Source organism: Mustela nigripes, chromosome 6 (genome assembly GCF_022355385.1).
Source record: "Mustela nigripes isolate SB6536 chromosome 6, MUSNIG.SB6536, whole genome shotgun sequence".
NCBI classification, from domain to species: Eukaryota; Metazoa; Chordata; class Mammalia; order Carnivora; family Mustelidae; genus Mustela; species Mustela nigripes.
The window spans coordinates 55606534-55632409 of NC_081562.1; the positions used below are offsets into that span (position 1 = coordinate 55606534).

General features: G+C 38.5%; 1 protein-coding gene across 2 annotated transcripts in view; it reads left to right on the forward strand.

Annotated features, from left to right (window-relative positions):
* BORCS5 (BLOC-1 related complex subunit 5) overlaps window positions 1-25876 on the forward strand; it is a 91012-nt gene that overhangs the window by 48457 nt on the left and 16679 nt on the right. For both annotated transcript variants that reach the window (XM_059402625.1, XM_059402624.1), the window contains exon 3: window positions 16539-16696. In XM_059402625.1, the coding sequence (XP_059258608.1) occupies window positions 16539-16696 (158 nt within the window). The remainder of the gene's footprint in view (window positions 1-16538; window positions 16697-25876) is intronic.

A 25876-nucleotide genomic window follows, 5' to 3' on the forward strand; every position in this document is an offset into this window, starting at 1 on the left:
TGGCATTAAGTATTTCACATTGTTGTGTGACATTACCACTATCGTTTTCCATCATTCCTAATTGAAACTCTTTTATGCCCATTTTAAACAGTAACTTCCTATTCCCCCTCCCCTCAGCACCTGGCAACCATTATTCTACCTTTTTCCTCCATGAATTTGACTATTCTGTGTACCTCATGTAAGTGGAATCATACAGACATTTCTGTCTGCCTTATTTCACTTAGCATACCTTCTCAAAGTTTATCCATGTTGTAGAAAATGTCAGAATTTCCCATTTTTAATTCCCACTGAATAATATAAATTGTATTTACTACATTTTACTTATCTATTCAACTGTTGCTGGTTGCTTAGATTGCTTCCATGCCTTAACTACTGTGAATGTGAATGTACAAATGTCTCTTGGAGAGCCTGCTTTCCATTCTTAGTGTGTGTTCCTAGAGATGGAGCTGTTGGTAATCATATGGTAATTCTGTATTTAATTTTTTTGAGGAACTGCCATGCTCTTTTCCACGGTGACTGTACCATTTTACATTGCTATCAACAATGCAAAAGAGCTCCATGTAAGGGCCTATTTAGCCAGAGCAGGCCCCATCTCGGTTGAACAGCCATTTTGTTTATGCAGTAAAACTTAAACTGACCCTGCCCCCCCAGGGGAACTTACTTAAAAGCAAGTCCGGGAAACCAGTCCCAGGTAACAAAGCCCCAATACAAGGGTGGGTCAGGTTAGGTGGAGATAACAGCCTGAATGCAGGAATAATTCCGGTCAGGTGGGGACATCCAATCAGTAAAGCCCACGTACTGTCTCCCTAGCTAACAAGGAATGTGGGCCCCCGCCCTTTGGGCACCAATTCTGACTAAGGTGATAGGCTAGTTCCAATAGTTACTATGGGGTGAATTGTAACCCAATTGGCCACCCATGTGTGACCTAGCATGACTGTACAGCTTTCTCTTTGTATTACAATCTCATTGGCCACCTGTGTGTGTGGCCAGACCCAACCAGATGGCCTTTGCTCTATAAAAGTTAGTCTGTAAGGCAGGGAGGGGTTGCCCTTTCTGTAAGGGGCGGCCTGGACCAGTCGGTTTGACGGTTTGACGGTTGGTTTGATTCTCGATGCTTGGTGCGAAATAAAGCTTTGCTTGACCTTCGCTTTGTATCAGTCTTGCTCCTTTAATCACGGACCCATTATTGGGGGACCCAACACTTCACACTTGTTATTTTCTGGGTTGTCTTTGCTTTTTTGTTTTGTTTTTCGTCTTTGGGTTTGGTTTTTTTTTTTTTTTTATAGTAGCCATATCCTAATGAGTGTGAGGTGGAATATTGTTGTTCTGACTATTGATGCTGGTTATCATTTCATATCTTAATTGGCCATTTGTATATCCTTTTTTGGAGAAATGTCTGTTCAGGTCTTTTGACTATTTTTAAATTGGGTTGTTTCTATTTTTTTTTACAATGGATTTTAGGAGTTCTCTATCTATTCTGAGTATTAATCCTGTATCAGATACATGCCCTTTGAAGATATTTTCTCCCACTTTGTGGGCTGCTTTTTTACTCTCTTGATAGTGCTTTTGATGCACAAACTTTGAAAATTTTCATGAAGTCCAATTTGTCTGGTTTGTTCTTTTGCTCTCTTATCTTTGGTGTCCTATCAAAGAAATCATTGCCAAACCAATGTCATGAACCTTTGCCCTATGTTTTCTTTTAAGAGTTTTATAGGTTTAGGTCTTTGATATAATTGGAGTTAATTTTTGTATGTGGTGTTAGGTAAGAGTTCAACTTAATTATTTTGCATGCAGATATCTTAGTTTTCTCAGCACTGTTTGTTGAAAGGACTGTCCTTTCCCTTACTGAATGGTCTTGGCACCCTTGTACAAAATTGTTTGACCATGTATGTGAGCGTTTATTTCTGAGCTCTGTTCTAGTCTGTTGATCTAGATGTCTGTCATTATGCCAGTACCATATTGTTTTGATTACTGTGGCTTTGCAGTAAGTTTTAAAATCAGGAAGTGTGAGTCCTCTAGCGTTGTCTTTCTTTTTTAGAATTGCTTTTGCTATTGGAAGTCCTTTGTGATTCCATATACATGTTAGGATGGGTTTTCTATTTCTGCAAAAAATGTTGACATTTTTATAGAGGTTTTAGTGAATCTGTAGATTACTTTAGATGGTATTATGAACTCAATACCAGAAAACTAAATACTCCAATAAAAAATAGGCAGAGTGCTTAGACATTTTTCCAGTCAAGATGAACACATGGCCAACAGACAATTGAAAAGGTGCTCGATATCACTAGTCATCAGAGAAACGCAAATTAAAAGGACTATGGGTGGCTCAGTCAGTTAAGCGTCTGACTCAGGCTCCAGAGTCTGCTTGAATTTCTCTGTCTCCCTCTCCCCCTGCTCCTCTCCCTGCTCTCTGAATGAATGAATGATTTTTTTTTAAAAGCACAATGAGATATTTTACAGCTGTCAGTATAGCTAAAATTAAAAAAAAAAGAAAAAACAAAAAACAAGAAATAACAAGTATTTGCCAGGATGTGAAGGAAAGGGAACACTTGTGCACCATGGTGGAAATACAAATTGGTAAAGCCACTGTGGAAAACAGTATGGAGGTTCCTCAAAAAAATAAGAACAGAGTTACCATATGATATAGTAATTCCACCACTGGGTTTTTATCCAAAGAAAACAAAAACACTAATTTGAACAGATATATGCACCCCTATGTTTATTGTGGCATTATTTACAATAGCTCAGTATAGAAGTGTCCATTCATAGGTGTCCATTTGTAGATGAATGGACACACATACACACACACACATTAATATTAGTCATAAAAAATAATGAAATCTAATCATTTTCAACAACATGGTTGGACCTTAGGGGTTATAATGCTAAGAGAAATAAAGACAAATAGCATATGATTTTACGCATATGGAATTTAAGAAACAAAAATAGACAAAAAGCAGACTTTTTTTTTTTTTAAAGATTTTATTTATTAATTTATTTGACAGAGAGAGAGAGAGAGAGATCACAAGTAGGCAGAGAGGCAGGCAGAGAGAGAGGGGGAAGCAGGCTCCCTGCTGAGCAGAGAGCCTGACGCGGGGCTTGATCCCAGGACCCTGAGATCACAACCCAAGCCGAAGGCAGTGGCTTAACCCACTGAGCCACCCAGGCCCCCCAAAAAGCAGACTCTTAAATGCAGGGAACAAACTGGTGGTTGCCAGAGGGGAGGTAAATAGGTGGATGGGTGATAAAGGGGATTAAGAGGACACTTCTCTTGATGAGGACTGAGAAATGTATAGAATTTTTGAATTCACCTGAAACTAATAAAATACTTTGTTAATCATACTTGAATAAAAAAAAAAAAAACTTAAGGGGCTCCTGGGTGGCTCAGTGGGTTAAAGCCTCTGCCTTCGGCTCAGGTCATGATCCCAGGGTCCTGGGATCGAGCCCTGCATCGGGCTCTCTGCTCAGCAGGGAGTCTGCTTCCTCCTCTCTCTCTCTCTCTCTCTCTCTCTCTGCCTCTCTCTCTGCCTACTTGTGATCTCTATCTGTCAAATAAATAAATAAAAACTTTAACCAAAAAAAAAAAAAAACCAAACTTAAAAATCCCAGTATTTAAGTCTTCCAATTCATGAAACATGAGATGTCTTTTCATTTATTTTTAGCTTCCTCAGTTTTTTCAGTAGTGTTTCAGAGTTTTCATTATAACTGATTTTTGTGCATTAACTGTATTCTGCTACTTTGCTGAATTCATTCTAAAATATTTTGTGTGTAATCTTGAGGATTTTCTACATATAAGATCATATCATCTGCAAATAGAGACAATTTTATTTCTTCCATTTCAGTCTGGATGTTGTGTATTACTTTCTTCTGCCTAATTGCTCCGGCTAGAACTTCCAATACTGTGTTGACTAGAAATGGTGAAAGTGGGCATCCTTGCCTTGTTCCTGATCATAGAAGAGAAGCTTTAAGTCTTTCACCATTAAATATGGTTTTTTTCTGGTTTTTCATGTATGACTTTTATTAGTTTCCTTCTATTCCTAGTTTGTTAGGTGTTTTTATCATAAAAGGGTGTTGAATTTTGTCATATGCTTTTTCTGTATTAATTGAGGTTATCAGGTAGCTTTTATCTTTTGTTCTGTTAATGTGTATTACACCAAACAATTTCCCATGTTGAACCATTTTTGCATTCTGGGAATAAATCCCACTTGGTCATGACATATAATCCTTTATTTTATTTTATTTTATTTTATTTTTAAAGATTTTATTTATTCACTTGACGGAGATCACAAGTAGAAAGGCAGGCAGAGAGAGAGGAGGAAGCAGGCTCCCTGCTGAGCAGAGAGTCTGATGCGGGGCTCCATCCCAAGACTCCGGGATTATGACCTGAGCCGAAGGCAGAGGCTTTAACCACTGAGCCACACAGGAGCCCCCCTTTTTTTATTTTAAAGATTTTGTTTATTTATATGACAGAGATCACAAGTACACAGAGAGGCAGACAGAGAGAGAGGGGGGAAGTAGGCTCCTTGCTGAGCAGAGAGCCCAAGGCAGAGCTCTATCCCAGGGCCCTGGGATCATGACCTGAGCTGAAGGCAGAGGCTTTAACCTGAGCCACCCAGTCACCCCACATGTAATCCTTTTAATATGCTGTTGAGTTTTGCTTGCTCGCATTTTCTGAAGGCTTTCTGCATCACTGTTCATATGTGATAATGGTCAGAAGTTTTCTTGTAGTGTTTTTGGCTTTTCTTCTAGGATATGATGCCTTATAAAATGAGTTGGAGTGTTTCTCCTCAATCTGGGGGGAAATTTTGAGAGCTGGTGTTACTTCTTTAAGTATTTTGTAAAATTCACCAGTGAAGCCATCAGGCCCAAGACTTTTTTTGTTGTTTGGAGATGTTTTTAAATTATTGATTCAGTTTCCTCGCTAATTAGAGGTGTATTCCAATTTTCTATTTCTTCATGATAGTCTTGGTAGTTTTTGTATTTCCATGAATTTATCCATTTCATCTAGGCTATCCAACTTGTTGATGTGAAATTGCTCATACTATTCTCTTCTAATATTTTTTATTTCTGTAGATGCAGTAGTAATATCCCCACTTTTGTTTCTGATTTCATTGAGTCTTCTGTCTTTTTTTCTTAATTTCATCTATCTAAAGCATTGTGACGTGGTAGCTATTTTTAAAGAATCAGCTTTTGGTTTTGTCTATTTTCTCTATCTTTCTGTTCTCTAAGAGATTTCATTTATCTTTGTTTTAATTGTTACTGTTCCTTCTGCTAGCTTTGTTTTTGGTTCATTCTTCTTTTTCTAGTTCTTTAAGTTATAATGTTAGCTTGTTGATTTGAGAGCCATTTTCAAAAATGTAAGTGTTTAGAGTTACAAATTTTGCACTTAGCAATGCTTTGTGGCGTCCTTTAAGTTTTGGTATATTGTATTTGAGGTTTCATTCATCTCTAAGTATTTTTAGATTTCCCCTGTAATTGTTTTTCTTTGATCCATTGGTTGCTTAAGGGTGTGTTTTTAAATTTTCACAGGCTTCTATATTTTTCAGTTTTGTCTTTTCTTTTTTTAAAAGATTTATTTATTTATTTATTTATTTATTTGACAGAGAAATCACAAGTAGGCAGAAGTAGGCAGAGAGGCAGGCAGAGAGAGAGGGGGAAGCAGGCTCCCTGCTGAGCCGAGAGCCAGATGCGGGGCTCGATCCCAGGACTCTGAGACCATGACCTGAGCCGAAGGCAGAGGCTTTAACCCACTGAACCACCCAGGCACCCCACAACATTACATTTTTAACATTGTCCAAAAACATAAGCTAATAATTTCTAAAAATGTATTAATCTCATAAATCAGGTAGGAAACAAAAAATGGAGTTACAATTGTTACAATAATGCTAGCCTTTATAACTGCCCATATTTACCTTTACTGAGATCTTTATTCATACAACTCAAAGTTACCTTCAACTGTCCTTTCATTTCTTTTTAAGAAAATATTTTATTTATTTACTTGACAGAGGAGAGGGAGAAGCAGGCTCCCCGCTGGACAAGGGAGCCTGATTCGGGGCTCGATCCCAGGACCCTGGGACCATGACCTGAGCTGAAGGCAGATGCCCCGTATCCTTTCATTTCTATTTAGAGGACTGTCTTTAGCATTTCTTGAAGGACAGGTCTATGGTAATGAACTCCCTAGGCTTTTATCTGGGAATGTCTTAATTTCTTCCACACTTTTGAAGGACGGTTTTGCCACATACAGGCATACCTCAGAGATATTGTGGATTTTGTTCTGGACCACTGCAGTAAACTGAATATTGCAGTAAAGTGAGTCAAGTGAAATTTTTTATTTCTGAGGGCATATAAAAGTTATGTTTACACTGTACTATAGTTTATTAAGTGTCCAAAGCATTAAGTCTAAAAGAAACCATGTACATACCTTAATAAAAATTATTGCTAAGAAATGCTAACTATCTGAGCTTTTAGCAAGTGATAATCTTTTTGCTGATGGAGGTTCTTGCCTTGTTGTTAATGGCTGCTGACTGATTAGGGTAGTGGTTGCTGAAGATTGGGGTGGCTGTGATAATTTCTTTAAAATAAGAAAACAATATAGAGGTGTTTGGGTGGCTCAGTCTGTTCAGTGTCTGACTTCAACTCAAGTCATGATCTCTGGGTCCTGGGATTGAGTCCCACATTGGGCTGTCTGCTCAGCTGGGAGTCTGCTTCGCCCTCTGATTCTCCCTCTCAAATAAAATCTTTTTTTTTTTTTAAAGATTTTATTTATTTATTTGACAGAGAGAAATCACAAGTAGATGGAGAGGCAGGCAGAGAGAGAGAGAGAGAGAGGGTAGCAGGCTCCCTTCTGAGCAGAGAGCCCGATGTGGGACTTGATCCCAGGACCCTGAGATCATGACCTGAGCCGAAGGCAGCGGCTTAACCCACTGAGCCACCCAGGCGCCCCCTCAAATAAAATCTTAAAACAAAACAAAACAGTATAGTTTTCTGCATTGACTCACTCTTCCTTTCACAAATAATTTATAGCTTGTAAGGCTGATGCATTTTATCTCTTTTCGTTTATTTAAAGATTTTATTGATATATTTGACAGACAGAGATCACAAGTAGGCAGAGAGGCAGGCGGGGGCAGGGGGAAAGCAGGCTCCCTGCTGAGCAGAGAGCCTGATGCAGGGCTTGATCCCAGGACCCCGAAATCATGACCTGAGCCGAAGGCAGAAACTTAACCCACTGAGCCACCCAGGCGCCCCAAGGCTGAAAACATTTTAAAGTAAAATTTCTTTCAAAATTGAAATCAGTCCTCTCAAACCCTGCCACTGCTTTATCGACTAAGTTGATGTAATATTCTAAGTCCTTTGTTCTCATTTCAACACCATTTATATTCTTATCACCAGTGTACAGGCATTCCAATTTTTCCGTGTCCTCACCAATACTTGTTATTTTCTATTGTTAGGGTAATAACCATCCTCATGGTTTAGTGGTATCTCATTGTGGTTCTGTTTTGCAATTCCCTAATGAGTGATGTTGGGCATCTTTAATGTGCTAAGTGACATTTGTATATTTTCCTTGGAGAAGTGTCTACTACATCATCTGCCCATTTATGAATTGGGTTTTGAGACTTTTCCTTCCTTTTTAAATTTTAGCTTTTATTCTCATTGGCATTGTATTTAACTCCTGCTGCTTCTGGTAATCTGCTTGGGGAAGAGGATAACTTCTTTATAATTTCCCACAGTGCTGGTATACAGAAGGAGGTGCTAGCAAGTACTTGTAGTGTGGTAGGGTTGGCCAGTTATTCAGGCAGATTTTGCAGCCTGCTTATTTAACTATGGCAACAGCTGGTAGTTGGAGATGGGGACACCGAAGAAATTAACATGAACTGAGTTCCTGTTCTGTGCCAGATGCTATGCTCTGCATAACCTCATATAATTATCATAGTACTCTTTTAACTAGATAGTATTAAATTTTTTTAAAAAATGGATAAACTGTTTCAGTTCAAGGAAGTTAAAATCCTACTTTTACATCACATAGGTAGTAAATGGCTGTCTCCGGATTCAAATTCCCAGGTCTACCCTACTCCAAAGCTCATACTCTTTTCATTTTATCATGCTGCCTCCTTCCCCTGGCCGAAATTTAACTAGAGAGCAAGACTTTGAACCTGGAAATTGTTAAAGGACGATGAGCTGATTCTACCTCATTTTTGGAAGGAGAAAGTGGAGAAGATTATGAAAAGCTAAGTTAACTTCTTAATAGTGGACAGGATTTCTGGAAGACATTGAGTTGTGTCATCTGTAGGTACTGAACACCTTTGGAGAAGTTGTATCTGCTTTGGTTATAACATCTTCTACTTTTGTATCTTTGGTACCATAAATCAAAGTCATTAGTCATAGACAAGTGGCCTAAATGAATAAACTGCTTCCTATAACTTACCACAAATTCCCCTGAAGCCTGGTGCCCCTCTACTTCTCTGAGTCTTAAGAAAGGCAAGAGTAAAGGGAACATATATTTATCAAGATCCTACTGTATGATTGGCAAACTGTAAAGGGAGATGATTATTATTCAGGCTTTACATATGAGAAAACTGAAGCTCAGAGATCTAAAATAAACCATCCAAATCACACAGCCAGTAATAATAGGGCTGGATTTGGCTTTTTTCAGGGACTAAGCTCCCTGTCTTAGATATTTAATTATCACAGTTCTAGAGGCCGGGAAATCCAAAGTCAGGATACTGGCAGATTTAGTGATTTAGTGTCTGGTGAGGGCCTGCTTCCTTGTTCATAGATGGCCATTTTTTGTTGTGCCCTTACATGGTAGAAAGGGCAAATAAGCCCTTTGAGGTCTCTTATAAGGGCACTAATCCCATTCATGGGGGCTCCATCGTCTTGACCTAATTACCTCCTAAAGGCCCTGCCTCCTCCTACCATCACATTAGGGATTAAGTCTCTGCAAATGAATTTGGGGTATACAACATTCAGTCTATAGCAAACTTAATGAGAAAGTTCTTTATTGGCCCTCTGGTACTTATTGGAAATGGTTAGGAGGTTGTTTCTCTTCACACCAAACATTGTGGTGAGTTGGCATATTATTGTGGGCTTGTCTGCACTGGTGGTCTCTTAGACCTCATGGTTTAACCAAAACCATGATGATAGCCTATCTGGATGGCTTCTACTCCTAGGTGAGATTGGTGCTCCTCTGACATGTATCTGAATGGAGGTAAAAGTTCCTAAGGGAACCAGTCATGGAGGGCACTCTTTTTCTAGATACCCCAAAGGAACTGATTACCAGTCTACATCCTAAGATCCTGTCCAAGTTGGGCTAATATTTTTAGACTTTTCCTCTCTTTAAAAGAAGAGAACTTGGGACGCCTGGGTGGCTCAGTTGGTTAAGCAGCTGCCTTCGGCTCAGATCATGATCCCAGTGTCCTGGGATCGAGTCCCGCATCGGGCTCCTTGCTCGGCAGGGAGCCTGCTTCTCCCTCTGCCTCTGCCTGCCATTCTGTCTGCCTGTGCTCGCTCGCTCTCCCTTTCTCTGACAAATAAATAAAATCTTAAAAAAAAAAAATCCCATTTCTGCAAATAGCTTCATCAAAAGCTACTGTGCGGAGGCAGGTTCAGCTGGAGAAACTGGTGTTGTGCTGTGCTAGGATCAGCAGTTAGAGCTGCTGAGGGAGCTAGTACTGGCAGTGGAATGTGGGGGAACAGAGCAGTGCCTCAAGTTCAACCTAGCACCGTGAGGTGAGCTGAAGATCTGAGAACACTGACTGTCATTTCCAAGGATTCTGTGGGGTAGCACAACTGTTTAGCCCATCATACAGCCTGCTGAAGTATGGGTTGGGGGGTGGGTGGGGAGAAGACTGGTTTAAGTTCTAGTACCTCAGAAATCAGTGAAGGTTTGACATCAGTGATAAGAGGCAGGAATGAGGAGGGAGGATGAGCTTTGATGTGGGTGGGTTTATCCTGATCATGCCCAGCATGTGCCCCATTGCCATATTTATTTTGGCATACCCTATGCTGTATCATTGGCTCTGGTACGAAAGAGTATTGTTCTCAAAGTGTGGTGGGCTATCTCTGAAATTCTCAGGATCCTGCTAGGGATTCCCTGAGGACAAAACTATTTTCACAATAATATGAAGACATTTGCCAATTACTCTCATGCTCTTAGAAATGTACGATGGAGTTTTCCGGAAGCTATATGTTGTAAAAGCAACATAATAAATGCAGAAGCAGATATGAGAGTCCCCAACTGTTTTCTGTTAAGCCAGACATTGAAAAAACTTATAAAATTTAAGCCAGTGCCACTCTTCTCACTTTTTTTGTTTTGGAAACTATAGTTACTTCTTTTAAATACGTTATTTATGTTAAAATATAATGAGATTATTATTGTTATTTTAAAATAATTTAATAAATATTTCAGAATTTTCTCAGTTTTAATTTTTAATAGATGAATATTGTTATAAATCACATAAACAAAAGCATTTTGGGGTCCTCAGTAATTTTTGAAAAGGTAAAGGACTCCTAATACCAAAAAGTTTGTGAACCTTTGGTTTGGCAGAAAGTGCCTGACCAAAAGTTGGTATGCTTGAGTTTTAGTCAAGACTTTGTGGTGTGACTATGGACAAGTCATTTAGCATTTTTAGTTTTTCTTTCTTTCTTTCTTTCTTTTTTTTTAATTGAGTTTTTCTTACATAAATGCTAATAATTACCCTGAACTACCTGCTACACCTTAAAGAAAAATAAGGTAAGTTTATATGAAAGGCTTTGAAAATAAAATGCCCTATAACATGTAAAGAATTTAATAGTTATGCAACAAAACTGATGTTGAAAGAAAGCATAAAGAACAGGAGTTTCTGACATTCTATTCACTTTAATTTTTTTCATTTTTGCATCTCCTCCTAACAGGTTCCTTTAGATTTTATTTGTTTCTCAGTTTTTCAAACAACCATTTAAAAAAGTTTATTAAGTATAGTTGACATACAATGTATTAGTTTCAGATGTACAACATAGTGATTCCACAATTCTATACATTACTCAAAGCTCACCAGAAGTGTAGTCAACATTTGTCACCATACAACATTATTACAGTATTATTGACTATATTCCCTGTTCTCTACTTTTGATCCCCATGACTTATTTTATAACTGGAAACGTGTACTTCTCAATCCCCTTCATCTATTTCACCCATCCCCCCACCCATGTCCCCTCTGGCAGCCACCAGTTCTCTGTATTTAAGAGATTCCATATGTAAGTGAAATCATATGTTGTCTTCCTCTGTCTGAATTACATTACTTACCGTTATACTCTATAGATCCATCCGTGTTATCACAAATGGCAAGATGTCATTCTTTTTTAGGACAAATATTCCTCTGTGTGTGTGTGTGTGTGTGTGTGTCTTTGTGTCTTCTAGATCTGCATATATTCTTTATCCATTCATCTTTGATGGCCATGTAGGCTGCCTCTATAATTTGGCTATTATGAATGATGCTATGATAAACATAAGGGTACATATATCTTTTCAAATTAGTGTTTTCATTTTCTTTGGGTAAATTTTCAGTAGTGGAATTACTGGGTCATATGGTATTTCTATTTTTAATTTTTTTGAGGAACCTCCAAACTGTTTTTTGCAATGGTTTCACCTATTTACATTCCCACCACGATGCTGAGGGTTCCCTTTTCTCCACATCCTTGCCAACACTTGATGTTTCTTGTCTTTTTAATACTAGTCATTCTGACTGTTGCAAGGGGATTATCTCATTGTGGTTTTGATTTGCATTTCTCTGATGATTAATGATGTTGAGCATCTTTTCCATATGTCATGAACCATCCGTATATCTTTGGGAAAATAACTGTTGAGGTCCTCTACCCATTTTTAAATCAGATTGATTGGATTTTTCTGGTGTTGTCTTTTTAAGTTCTTTATGTATTTTGGGTCTTTATGTATTTTGGGTATTAGCCCCTTCTCAGCTATATCTTTGGTAAATATCTTCTCCCATTCACTCAGTTGCCTTTTTGTTTTGTTGATGGTTTTGGTTTTTGCTGTGTAAAAGCTTTTTAATTTTCATATAGTCTCAATAATTTATTTTTGCTTTTGTTTCCCTTTCCCAAAGAGAAATATCTATAAATATGTTGTAAGGCTGAAGTCCAAGAGATAACTATGTTTTCTTTTATGGTTTCAGGTTGCACACTTAGGTCTTGAATTCATTTTGAGTTTACTTTTGTGTATGGTGTTAAGACAGTGGTCCAGCTTCATTCTTTTGCATGTAGCTGTCCAATTTTCCCAGCACCATTTATTGAAAAGACGATTGTACATTCTTGGCTCCTTTGTTGTAGATTAATTGACCATTTTAGTGTGTCCTGTTCCATTCGTCTGTTTTTGTGCCAGTACCATACCATTTTGATTATTATAGCTTTGTATTATATCTTGAAGTGTGGGGTTATGATTTGTTGTTCTTTTTCAAGATTGCTTTGGCTATTCCAGGTCTTTTGTGGTTCCTGTATAATTTTAGGATTGTTTGTTCCAGTTCCATGAAAAATGCTATTGATATTTTTTTTAATTACTTTTATTAACATGTAATGTATTATTTGCCCCAGGGGTACTGGTCTGTGAATCATCAGGCTTACACATTTCACAGCACTCGCCATAGCACATACCCTCCCCAATGTCCATAACCCAACCACCCTCTCCCTACCCCACCACCCCCTAGCAACCCTCAGTTTGTTTTGTGAGATTGAGTCTCTTATGGTTTGTCTCCCTCCTAATCCCATCTTGTTTCATTTTTTCCTTCTGTACTCCCCAAACTTCCCACCCTGCCTCTCAAATTCCTCAGCTATTGGTTTTTATAGGGATTGCACTGAATCTGTGGATTGCTTTGGGAAGTATGGACATTTTAATGAAACTAATCCATGCACATGGTATATTTTTCCATTAGCTCCATATTCAGTTTATTTCATCAGTATCTTATAGTTTTCAGAGTTTAGGTCTTTTACCTCCTTGTTTAAATTTATACCTAGGTATTTTATTCTTTTGGGTGCAATTTTTTTAAAAGATTCTATTTATTTATTTATTTTTTTGAGAGAGAGAGAGAGAGAGAGAGCGCGAGCGAGCATGAGCAGGGGGAGGGGCAGAGAGAGAGAGAAGCAGACTCCCCTGCTGAACTGGGAGCCTGATGTGGGGCTTGATCCCAGGAACCTGGGATCATGACCTGAGCTGAAGGCAGACAGTTAACTGACTGAGCCACCCAGGCACCCCTTAGGTGCAATTTTAAATGGGATTTTTAAAATTTCTGTTCCTGCTACTTTATTTATATTATATAGAAGTACAACAGGCTTATGTATATTAGTTTTTATATCCTGAAGCTTTATTGGATTCATTTATTAGTGCTTTAAAATTTTATTTATTTATTTGAGAGAGCAAGTAGGAGGAGGGAGAAGGGTAGAGGGAGAGGGAGAAGCAGGCTCCCTGCTCCCTCCCTGACATGGGGCTCAATCCCAGGACCCTGGGATCATGACTGAACTGAGAGCAGACACTTAACTGAGCCACCCAAGCGCCCCTCATTTATTAATTCTAAGGTTTCTGGTGGAGTGTTTAGGGTTTTCTATATGTAGCATCACGTCTTCTGCAAATAATGACAGTTTTACTTCTTTCTTACCAATTTAGATGCTTTTCTTTCCCTTGTTGGATTGCTGAAGCTAGGACTTCTAGTACTATGTTTAATAAAAGTGGTGAGAGTGGACATTCTTGTCTTGTTTCTGAATTGAGAGGAAAAGCTTTCAGTTTTCTACCATTGAGTGTGATGTGAGCTGTTTTTCATACTTTATTATGTTGAGGTATGTTGCTATAAACCCACTTTATTGAGAGTTTTTAATCATCAACAGATACTGTATTTGTCAAATACTGTTTCTGAATCTGTTGAGATGATTGTATGGTTTCTGTCTTTTCTTTTGTTAATATGATGTATAACATTCACTGATTTCTGAATATTGAACTACCCTTGCATGTGTGAAATAAATCTCACTTCATTGTGGTGAATGATCTTTTAATGTATTGTTGAATTCGGTTTGCTCATATTTTGTTGAGGATTTTTGCATCTGTGTTCATCAGGGATATTGGCCTTTGTTTTTGTTTGTTTATACTGTCTTTGGTTTTGGTAATGGTAATGCTGGCCTGGAAGAATGAATTTATAAGTTTTCCTTCCTCTTCTGTTTTTTGAAATCGTTTGAGAAGAATAGGCTTTCACTTTTTTTAAAATGCTTGATATAATTTATCTGTGAAGCCATCTGGTCCTGGACTTTGGTTTGAAAGGAGTTTGTTATTGTTGTTGTTGTTTTTATTACTGATTCAATTTTATAACTAGTAATTGGCTTGTTCAAATTTTCTATTCTTCCTTACTTACTTTTGGGAGATTGTATGTCTAGGAATTTATCCATTTCTTCTAGGTTGTCCAATTTGTTGGCATATAAGTTTTCATAGTAGTCTCTTATAATTCTTTGTATTCTGTGATATCAGTTATTATTTCTCCTCCTCCATTTCTGATTTTGAGTCTTCTCTCTCTCTCTTTTCTTTTTCTTGATGAGTCTGGCGGAAGTTTATCAATTTTGTTTATCTTTTTAAAGAACCAGCTCTTGGCTTCATTGATCTTTTCTTGTTTTTTAGTCTCAATTTATTTCCACTCTCATCTTTATTGTTTGCTTCCTTTTACTAACTTTGGGTATCATTCTCTTTTTTTTTTCTAGTTTCTTAAATGTCAGGTTAGGATTGTTTATTTGAAATTTGTCTCGCTTTTTGAAGTAGGCTTGTATCACTATAAGCTTCCATCTTAGAACTGCTTTTGCTGTGTCGCAAAAATTTTGGACCATTTCATTTGTCTCCATGTATTTTTTATTTCCTCTTTGATTTATTTATTGACTCATTGGCTATTTAGTGGCATGTTGTTTAGCCTCCATGTGTTTGTATTTTTTCTAGTTCTTTTTTTTAATAGTTTTTTTTTTTTTTTAAGATTTTATTCATTTGTCAGAGACAGAATGCACAAGCAGGGGGAGCTGCAGGCAGAGGGAAAAGCAGGTTCCCTGCTGAGCAAGGAGCCCGATTTAGGACTTGATCCCAGGACCCTGGGATCATGACTTGAGCTGAAGGCACTCTTAACAGACCAAACTACCAGGTGTCCCTCCATTTTTTTTTTTTCATGTAATTGATTTCTAGTTTCATAGAATTGTAGTTGGAAAAGATGCTTGATATGATTTCAGTCTTCTTAGATTTATTAAGACTTGTCTTACAGCCTAATGTGTGGTGTGTTCTGGAGAATGTTTCATATACACCTAAAAAGAATGTGTATTCTGGGGCGCCTGGGTGACTCAGTCGGTTAATCGTCTGCCTTCAGCTCAAGTCATGATCCCAGGATCCTGGAATCGAGCCCTGTGTCAGGCTCCTTGCTCAGCGTGGTGTCTGCTTGTCCTGTTCCCTCTGCCCCTCCCTCCTGCTTGTGCTCTTTCTCTCAATAAGTAAATAAATAAATCTTCGAAGAAAAAAAAAAGAATGCATATTCAGCCATCTTTGGATGGAATGTTTGTCTGTTAGGTCCATCTGATATAATGTTTTGTTCCAACCCATTGTTTCCTTATTGATTTTCTATCTATCTGTCTGATTTATCTTTTGATGAAAGTGTGATATTAGGGCGCCTGGGTGGCTCAGTGGGTTAAGCCGCTGCCTTTGGCTCAGGTCATGATCTCAGGGTCCTGGGATCGAGTCCCGCATCAGGCTCTCTGCTCAGGAGGGAGCCTGCTTCCTCCTCTCTCTCTCTGCCTGCCTCTCTGCCTATTTGTGATCTCTCTCTGTCAAATAAATAAATAAAATCTTTAAAAAAAAAAAAAAAAGAAAGTGTGATATTAAAGTCCCCTACTGTTCAGTTTCTTCCTTTATATCTGTATTTGTTTCTTGTATTTAGATGCTCCAGTATTGGGTGCATCAATATTTGTAATTGTTACAGCCTCTTAACGGATTGATCCCTTTATTGTTATGTAATGCCCTTCGTTGTCTCTGGCTGCAGCCTTTGTTTTAAAGTCACATGATCTTATATTATTAAAAGATGTATTAAAACATCTTCCAAAGTTTTCATTCAAGTAGGGATTTATATTCCTGATACATTGAAATAGTTTCTAATGGTCAGGAGCAGTATTCTAGAGAAACCACTTACTATGACTATACTATGCTATGTGACTTTTTTTTTTTTATCTTCATCTCTCTGTGTCTTGAGTTTATCTATGAAATGGGATTAATAATACCTTACTTTCTAGGGAAATTATGATTATGAAAATAATGCATATGAAACACTTTGCCTAGTGCTTGGTCTATAAGAGATGCTCCCTCAGTGATGGTTTCTATGACTGTCATTAGCATGTAACAAAAGATGCAAGATTAAATTTTAGTCTCCTACCCCGTCTTCAGTGACCTTATTAAGTTACTTATAAATAAAACAATAAATGTTACTTATTAATAAAACAAATTTATTAATAGTAACTTTCATTTCATTTCATTTTTTATTTTCTGTTTGAAGGGCTATTGAGTGGCCAGACTTCCCCAACAAATACCAAATTGGAGAAACTGGATTCTCAGCAGGTGTTACAGCTCTGCCTCCGATATCAGGATCATCTTCATCAGTGTGCAGAGGCCGTTGCCTTTGATCAGAATGCTTTGGTTAAACGAATCAAAGAGGTAATGTACTGTGGGAAAATAATATCACCAGCTCATTATTGTGATTTCCTCCGACTCCCAACTCTGTTTGTACTGGACAGTAGAGCCAGTGATCCAAGCTTTATGGGAAATGGCCATTTTCTGACTTAGTCTTGACACCTGTCCCCATTGCTTTAGATAGATTGTCTTTCCTAGCAGTAAAATGTAATGATGAAAAGGAGTAGTTCGTGGAGCTGGACAGATCTGGAATTTGAATCCTGGTTCACCACTTAATTGCTTGGGTAAGTTACTTAAGTTCTCCTGGTCTCAGTTTTCTTATCTGAAAAAGAGTAGTAACCTATCCCAAGGGTTGAATGAAGATTAAATTGCTCAGTAAGTGTTAGTATGGCAGGAAAACTGCCATACTAATCTGCTCTAGCTAACATTTTATCTTTGAATTGACTTTAGCTGTTTCCTGTATGTCATTTATATTTTGTTTCCCAATAGAGTTTCAGTTGTTTGAGAGCAGGAGCCTTGATATCTCTCTCAGTTACTTTTTCACAGTATGAACATATGAAATGCTCAGTGATTTTTATTGTTTGAATGGAAACATTTAGGCCTATTCAATCCCCAAGGTTTTTGTGAGGGAAGGAGCAAGATAATTCCTGTGAAAGTACTTAGAAAACTAAAGTGCATGGTACAGATATTTAGTAATTAGTGAGAATAATAAGGTACTTCTGTTAAACACTGAAATATATCATTGACTGGGCTGCTGCATGGCACAGCTCTGTGAGCACTAAGGTATAGTACAAACATTTTCCGAAGTTTTCAGGAAAGAAGAGATTGGATTGAGATTCCTGATACCTCGAAGTAGTATCACATAAAGAAAAGGTCAGGAGCTCTGTTATGGAGAAACCACTCATGTTAATGGCAACTCCTGGAGATATTTGACAAAATAGTCCTGGTCATTGATTCAGGCTTGAGAAGAAGACAGATAGGAAACACACAGAGAGTTGAGAATCACTGCAAATTCATTAACAATTAGTAATAAATGTAGTAAATCCTTAAGATAATTACAGAGTTGTCACTGGGTATATTGATTTGAATTTGCCAACACCTCCAATATTTTACTACTTACCTTTCATAAAATGTATACATATATGCTTCTCTCATGGCTTAAATTCTTTTATTTGGGGGAGCATTCCAAATTGTCATTTCATATTTTCATAGTGGTTGGCATTATTGTGGCCTTTTAAATATTATAAGCTTATTTTACTGTATTATGATCTACAGAAATTTAAATCTCAAATCTGACTGTTTATCAGAATCTCTTGAGTTTTTCACTTGTTTAAAGACTGAGTTTTCCTTTCCTACCAGTAGTTCTAGGATGTGGTCTATGAATCATTATTTTAATAAGCTTATCAAATGATACTGAATCCATTCTCCATTACCTGAGATTTGGGAACCACTGGTCTAGAGCACTGTTTTCCAAAATAAATTCTATAGAACTCTTCCCATGTGAAGAAGGTCAGACTTTTTGCATATTCTGTCACTACCCTTGGAAAGTCATGATGCATATTAATCTTATTAAAAGTTCTTAGCCCCCCCAAAAAAAACTATTTGTATATTCTGAGAGTCGTGTGTAGTTTGCTTGACAAGAGGTCATGCTATGAAGGTCTGTATGAGTAAAATATTGACATATTTTTATTGAATTTTCACCTTGTATGCTCATTAGAAAATAAATATTTCAAAAACAAAACAAAAAGTTCTTAGGAATCTTACAGGAAATAAAACTGGTGTTTTTCAAACTTATTTGATCCCAGAACCCTTATCCTAGGTAATTTCTCATAGAAGTAGTGTTTTTTAAGAACATTCTTTGGGAACTGCTTTTGCAGACACAAGACCTTCCCATTTTTTATTATTGTGCTAGAAATTAACTATGATGTTAACTCGTAGAAGATTTTAGAACAACTAAATCTATGTCATGATAGTTTTCATCTTCTTTTTGAAAGGTCCTTTAGTCTATTTCTGTTGTTCTATAGTTTAGGAAAGTGTAAGACAGAAAGATTAAACGACTAACTCAATGTCAAAGAGCCGAGTATTTTGTAGATTGTCATACTAGGTAGAGCTCCTCATTATACCTCATTTCCAAGACTCTCGAGCAGTATTTCTTGGCCCTGAATGTGTGTTAGAATCATCTGGGAATTTCTGCTTCCAGTATTTAGGATGGAAAATTTTATGCACACACACAATGAAGTAGACAAATATTGGGAACCTTCCTGTACTCATTGCCCAGCTGCTCACTGCAGGCATCAATTTGTGTAAGGTTCTATTTTGTTTATACCCTCATTCACTCCCTGCCACTTCTCCAACTGATCTATTTTGCAGTAAATCTCAGGCATATGATTTCATTCATAAATACTTAAATATGTATCTTTTTTAAGAGAGAGCACAAGCAGCATGGGGGCACGGAGGAGAGGAAGAGAGAGAATCTTAAGCAGGCTCTGTGCGGGGCTCAATCTCATGACAGTGAGATCATGACCTAAGCCAAATCAAGAGTTGGACACTTAGGCTTAACCAACTGAGCCACCCAGACACCCCAAAGTATGTATCTTTAAAGGTAAAGGACTCTTTAAAAAACTTTCAAAATCTTTACTAGTTTTATACTTAGAGAAAAGTCATAAAAATAATTCAGAGAGTTCCTCTATACCCCTCACACAGCTTCCTCTAAAGTGAGCATTTTACAGACCCTTAGTACAATGATCAAAATTGGGAAATTGATAGCAGTTCCACACTATCAACTAAGCGGAGACCTTATTTGAATTTTACCAGTTTTTCCACTAAGAAAGCCTTTTCCAAAACCCAGCTGTAATTCTGTTGTCATACCTAAAATAATAACACCTTAACTTATCAGTATAGCCAAAGTGCTTTTAAGAAGTAGCTGATGTATAGGTCTTACTCTAAACCAGTTAGACACAAATTTTTCAAGGGTGGTGAGTAGGGAAGGGAGGGAGCTAGGCTTTGGTATTTATGAAGGTGCTCTAGGTGATGCTAACATGTAACCAGGGTTGAGAACCAGTGTTCTAGAGCATTCATTTAAAACAAACTGAGTTTAAAATTGTTTGAGAAACTTTGGGGTTCACTCTGAGTGGTCAGTAGTTACCCGGGATTGTTACAGAACAGAGAACACTACTCCCAGTACATGGTAGCTGGGTAGTTCTCTGAAGGTGAAGGAGTGAACACTGTAGGGTTTTTCATTAGTGACTTGGCATCTCTGTTGGTAAGTGCTAGCAGACTCCTAAAACATACACATCCATCTGTGCTCACTTCTAACCTCAGGGTTGAAATTAGTCACTTCCAAATGAATAAAGCAGAGGATGTAGTTTTGATATAACACCAACTCTTTAATATTATTCCAGATGTTTCCTGGAAATTTGGTTGCAAGCGTGAGGAAGTAACATAATGCTGTATGTGTTGAAAAATAAGGAACTTAATAACCTTGGAGAATATGTATTAGTGGAAGTGTAGAACCTGGATCAGCCAGAGACTCATAAAGTTACAGGCCTGCAGTCACTTTAAGTTTGGATCAAAGGGAAACATGGCTGTTACTGTTCTGATTCAGATAAAAAAAAATCAGTTAACTAAGCTTTCCTGTTCCTAAATTTGGATGATGCTCTTGAATGAAATTCTGGGTTTTACAAATCCGTGTGTTTGAGAGAGGAGTAACTTGAGGTAGTCTTCCTTCCCAGAGAGCCTTGTAATTCACACTGACCACCAGTTTCCTTGGTGGCTCCCGGGGGATCCCTCAGTCAGCCGACCAGCATCACTGAGCAACTGTTACAGACCTACTCAGTGTGAGGGTTTTTAGGGGTTACAGAGAAACGTGACAGAGTGCCTGCTAGCTGAGAGCTTAGTCTAAGTGAGGGAACAAAGATACACTGGAAAGATATGTGAAAGAATACAGCACTATTAATGGAGAGTGCCTCATTGTGCTCCCTAACTGAGGTGCTGTAAGAGTTAAAGTTCAGGATGTCCTGGAGCAGGTGAGGCTGAAGCTAACTCTTAAAGGGAACTCAAAGGGCAAATGAGTGGGAGGGGTGTGGGGGCACTGCTGGCTACAGAAACACCTTGGCAGTCTTAGAAGAAAATTAACTTTGAGGCTTCAGGGGACAGTGAAGAAACTAAACTTGTTCAAAAAATTCTACTCTGCATTAAGAACCATAGAACCAGGGGCACCTGGGTGGCTCAGTGGGTTAAGCCTCTGCCTTCAGCTCGGGTCATGATCTCAGGGTCCTGGGATCAAACCCTGCATCCGGCTCTCTGCTCAGCAGGGAGCCTACTTCCCTCTCTCTGCCTGCCTCTCTGCTTACTTGTGATCCCTCTCTGTCAAATAAATAAAACCCTTAAAATAAAAAAAAAAGAACCATAGAACATTGGAATTCAAAGGACCTTAGAGACCTTCTGGTCCAGTGCCCTCATTATTTACATGCAGAAAATGAAGCCTAGTAGAGAGGGTAAGCAAGTAATCCAGGGTTGCGGAGTGAGGTAGTGGTCAAAATTATGGAATTAAAAGTGGATGAAGATCAAAGGAGGGTTTGGTGTTTTGTTTTGTTTTATAGGTGGTATACTTGAACATGTTCACAGGTTGACAGGGAAGAGACAGAATAGAAGAGATTGAAGATGAAGGATAGAAAGGGTCTTAGAGTAGCATCACTGAGGCAGCAAGAAAGGGTGGGATTTAGAACCTTATGGCATTTGTTTTGAGAGAACAAGGAGAATTGGACAAGTTTATAAAAAGAGGGTAACTGGCATAGATCCGCCACCCCCAAGGAGCGTGGGTATTCTCTCTGAGGAGGGGAGGTCATTCATTGAGAGTGACCATTGGGTAGGAGTATGGTTGTGAGCCCTGGGAAGCTCGGAGGGCTCAGCTAAGGAAGGGATAACGTGTATGTCTTGTATGTGTGGGTGCTTCTGTATAGCAGTTCTACATGTAAGCTCCAGAGCCTCGTTGCCTCGGTTCAAATCCTGGCACTGCTTCTGACTAGCTTTGTGACCTTGAACAGGTAACTCACTTCTGAGCATCAGTTCTTCTGTTATTTTTTTTTTTTTAAGATTTTATTTATTTATTTGACAGACAGAGATCACAAGTAGTAGGAAGAGAGGCAGACAGAGAGAGGAGGAAGCAGGCTCCCCTTGGAGCAGAGAGCCTGATGTGGGGCTTGATCCCAGGACCCTGGGAACATGACCCGAGCCGAAGGCAGAGGCTTTAACCCACTGAGCCACCCAGGCACCCCCAGTTCTTCTGTTAAATAGAGTAAGAATGGTATCCGCCTCAGAAAGGTTTTGGTAAGGGTAAATTAGTTACTCTCTAGGAAGTACTTAGGACTTTGTTTCCGAATGGTAAACACCATAGTGTTGGCTCTTGTTGGTAGTTTTTAATATAAATGGCTAAAGAGAAAAGCCTAACCGTAATGCTATGAATTGGCCTATATGTAGTTTCTTGATACCAGTAGCAGTCTGAATATCGGCTTCTTTTAAGATGTACTTTCAACAACCCAAGTGTAATAAAAAACTAAGTAGAGGCGAAACTCAATTTTTAGCCCACTCTGGTTTCTCTCAAGCCCTGTATTTCTTTCATGCTACGGATATGTGATATGTGTAATTTTTTGTAGTTAATTGTTTATTTCACTTTGTGAGTAACAAGCCAGTGCGTGGGAACATGGATCATGAGAAACGTGAAACTGGATGGCAGTGAAATTAGTCCTTGGCTTCTAGGCTGCGGACACATGATTCTGGTCATTTCAGTGATTATTATTTTTTTTTTCTGTGATATTACATTCTTTCTAAGGTTCAAATTGGCAGGCAGATATTTTTAGTTTTAGGTCACATCAGCCATTGAAATTTGGGTTATCTGAAAAGTGAAAGGAACATACATCTTCCTAGTGAGGGTGTCTTCCCCAGGGTCAGGGGATTTGGGAGAGGGCAGGTGGCAAATACACAGTCCCGGGAAGACGTAGTTAAGACATTTGGAGCAGCTCTTGTCACTGACCTGGATCATGTTTCTGCCTTGTTGTAGTTGCTATCAATGGGTAATTATGTTCCTAGATTGGAATACTTTGTGAACTAAGAGGAAAGCACTAGGTTTGTTACTGTTACTGTGTGCTGGCTCAAAGGCCTTGAGACTAAATTCATGGTGTGATTCTGGTAGTCTGTGGTTTTCATTTTTAGATGTGCTGATAAGCATACTATTCTAGCTAGCATAAACCAATACAAAGCATTGAGTAGCAGTTCAGATGAACAGGTGTAAGAAAGAGTTTTGGTTCTGAGGAAGCCACATGATTACATGAGATTACAAAGAGTTTCTCTTATGCAGCCTTTTCATTGCACAGATAAAGAAAACAACGTCCTTGAGTTTCTTTGGGATTTGCACAAGATTTTTATTCTAGTTAAAATGCTAAGATATGATAAAAGATCACCAGCTCTTTTTCCTACATTACCATACTACTTAATGTTCTACTTCTTTGGAATCTTTCATTTTTATTTTAGTTAGTCCTTTTTCATGCAGTAGACACTCAACTGGTGTTTGAAGAAGTGAGCTCCCAGGCATGGGCCAGCACATAGAGCTGGGCAGGGATTTCTTTCTGTTGGCAGTATCAGAATCTTTAAGACGTAGCTGGAGCCGTTTTCCAAGTATTTGCCCTGACTTCCTGTACCATGCTTCCTCCTGTGGGGCTGGGAAAGAGATTGGTCAAAGTTAAATGAGTCACTTACAGTGTTACACCAAGAATCGGTATCTGAGGTGTCATTAGCATTCATTGTGAGCTCCTTCATGTGGATCACTGGCCAGGTGAGGCTGTTCTTTACACCTTGAACTGAATCTCCTTTAAATTTCAGCCTTGTTAGATTCCTGTTGCTGCTTTTAAACATACCCTCACACTGTTTTCTGTTTGCTTGACCTCAAATTATAAAATGGATTGGGAGTGTTTACTTAAAACTACAAATTTTGACAAGATCATTGAGATGTTGGGCTTCTTTTTGCTAACGTAACGGGGTATTTAAAAGAAAATTGTGTGTTGCCTTTCTATTTTACAAGTTACTTTGTTATAAATTTCAGGTTGAGACCTTACAATAGAATTATAGTTCTCCCCCATTCCTGTCCTTTGGGCAACCTTTCTTTTTGGTAAGAAATACAACTGGTCCCTTGGGTGGCAGGAAAGGCAGATGGGGGACTGGGCTTACCCTGGTTTGTCTGGCTGTAAGGTACACCGTACAGTACTTCCTTGGGCCTGGCCCCACACTTCCTTTACACCAACACTGTCCTGCCAAAAGGCTGAAATCCTGGAAGAGGGCCCAATCTAGTTTATTACTTGCCTCTGGAAATGTAGGCTTGTATTTTTTGGCAAGGCAGGAGCAAAACCCAGTTCTTTGACTGCTCCAAGATTTAACTCCATTCTAATTCTGGATACTGACATATGAGCATGTGTGAACAGCAGCCCTATTTCCCGCCTAGTTTGCTTGCCCTAGACATGCCCCTAGACAGCTGGAGCTGCCAGCTTTTCTAGTACTAGCCGCATGAGCCAGCTACTAGAGCCCCTGTCCCTCTCCATCCCGTAGGTCATTTCCAGTCTGCCGGAGTGGGCAGTGGTAGAGGCCACTTTAGCTGCCTGTGGAATGCAAGAGTAACTGCAGTCTGTAAGCTAGAGGGTAAGCAGCAGTAAGGGCATGTGGGCTAGAAAACTGGAAGTAGGGCTGGGAAAAGCTATTCCCTATTCTGTATCTCTTTTGGTGAAGAAAAACAAGGAATTTTAGCAAATGCAAATGTTGCTGCAGTGCTTGAAGCAATGCCTGGCGTGTGGTAAACATTTAATAAATGTTTGTTAAATGAAGAACATAATACATTCTTCAATTACTTCACTGTCTTTATCATAGTGCCTAAGAAGCTTCTTTATTCTGTTAGGGAAAATAAAGGTTTGAAAGTTGTATTAGGTAGGGTAGGCTAGATTGCAGCTATAAATAGATGAAGAAATGTGTAATAGCTCAAATGCAATAGAAATCTAGTTCTGTTTCTGGATGTTTCTGGATATTAGCTGGTGACTCTCCTCCCATGTTCAGGGATTTAGGCTCCTCCCATCTTGTGGCTTTGCCATACCTAACCAAAGACCATGTCCTGATAGCACCAGGTTGGCAGAAGAGGAAAGAGAGTGGAATAACACAGATGGGAGATTCTGTAAGTGTCACACATCATTGTGGCTGGAACTCAACCACTTGGCTGCAGCTAACTTCAAAGGAGGCTGGGAAAGATCGTCTACATGTATGCCCGGGACTGTATTACATTTTGAGCTATACTTTGAACATATGTATCATCTTTCAGCTTATATTCCTAAAATGCATCTGTAGCCCAAATTTCACTTGATGTAGGTCCTGTCAGTGAAAACCAGGTGAGACTATAAAAACACTTCAGCTTTTCACATTAAGTGAAAAATCAGAACACAGCATTATACAGTCAGTATGATTTCAGCTGTGTTAAGTATTTTTTTAAAAAAAGATTCAAAGGAAACATGACCGTTAGTTGTGGTTGCCTGTTAATGATGAGATGATTGGTGGTATTTGTTTTTAGCCTGCTTCATTCTATTTTCTGTACTTTACGTATGTCTATCTTGAACATACATTTTTATTCCCCCAACTTGGAATACTTCCACTCTTTATTTTTTCCCCTGTGATGTATGAGTCTTATTAGGCTTCTGTCTTCCTGGGTGCAGAATTTTGACTCACTGAGATAAGAACATGCCTTTCAGAACTTTGTATTACATGTCTGCTTCACTTATGAATTCATTCAGCTCTTTGCCAGGTTCTGTTTTAGGTGTTGACGATATATCACTGAAAAAATAGAATTCTTTCCTCATAGAACCTTGTGTGTCTGGAGAAACAGACAATAAAGGTAAAAAAGTTTTTGTTTTTTTTTTTTTAAGTGTGTAAGGTAAGTGCTGAGAATGAAAATATAAGGCAAGAAAAGGGATTTGAAATGTCAGTGGTATGGAAATTATAGGTAGGGTGGGCCATGAACACCTTTCTAGAAAGGAACTTGTAAGATAAGATCTCCTGGCTAGTACAGAGTGAGCCAGGAGACTCTTCCTTACAAATCTGTCTATACCTGAAATTTATTAATTTTTTAGACAATACCCAAAATTCTTGTCCTTTTTAACAGTCTGCTGTCATAATTAT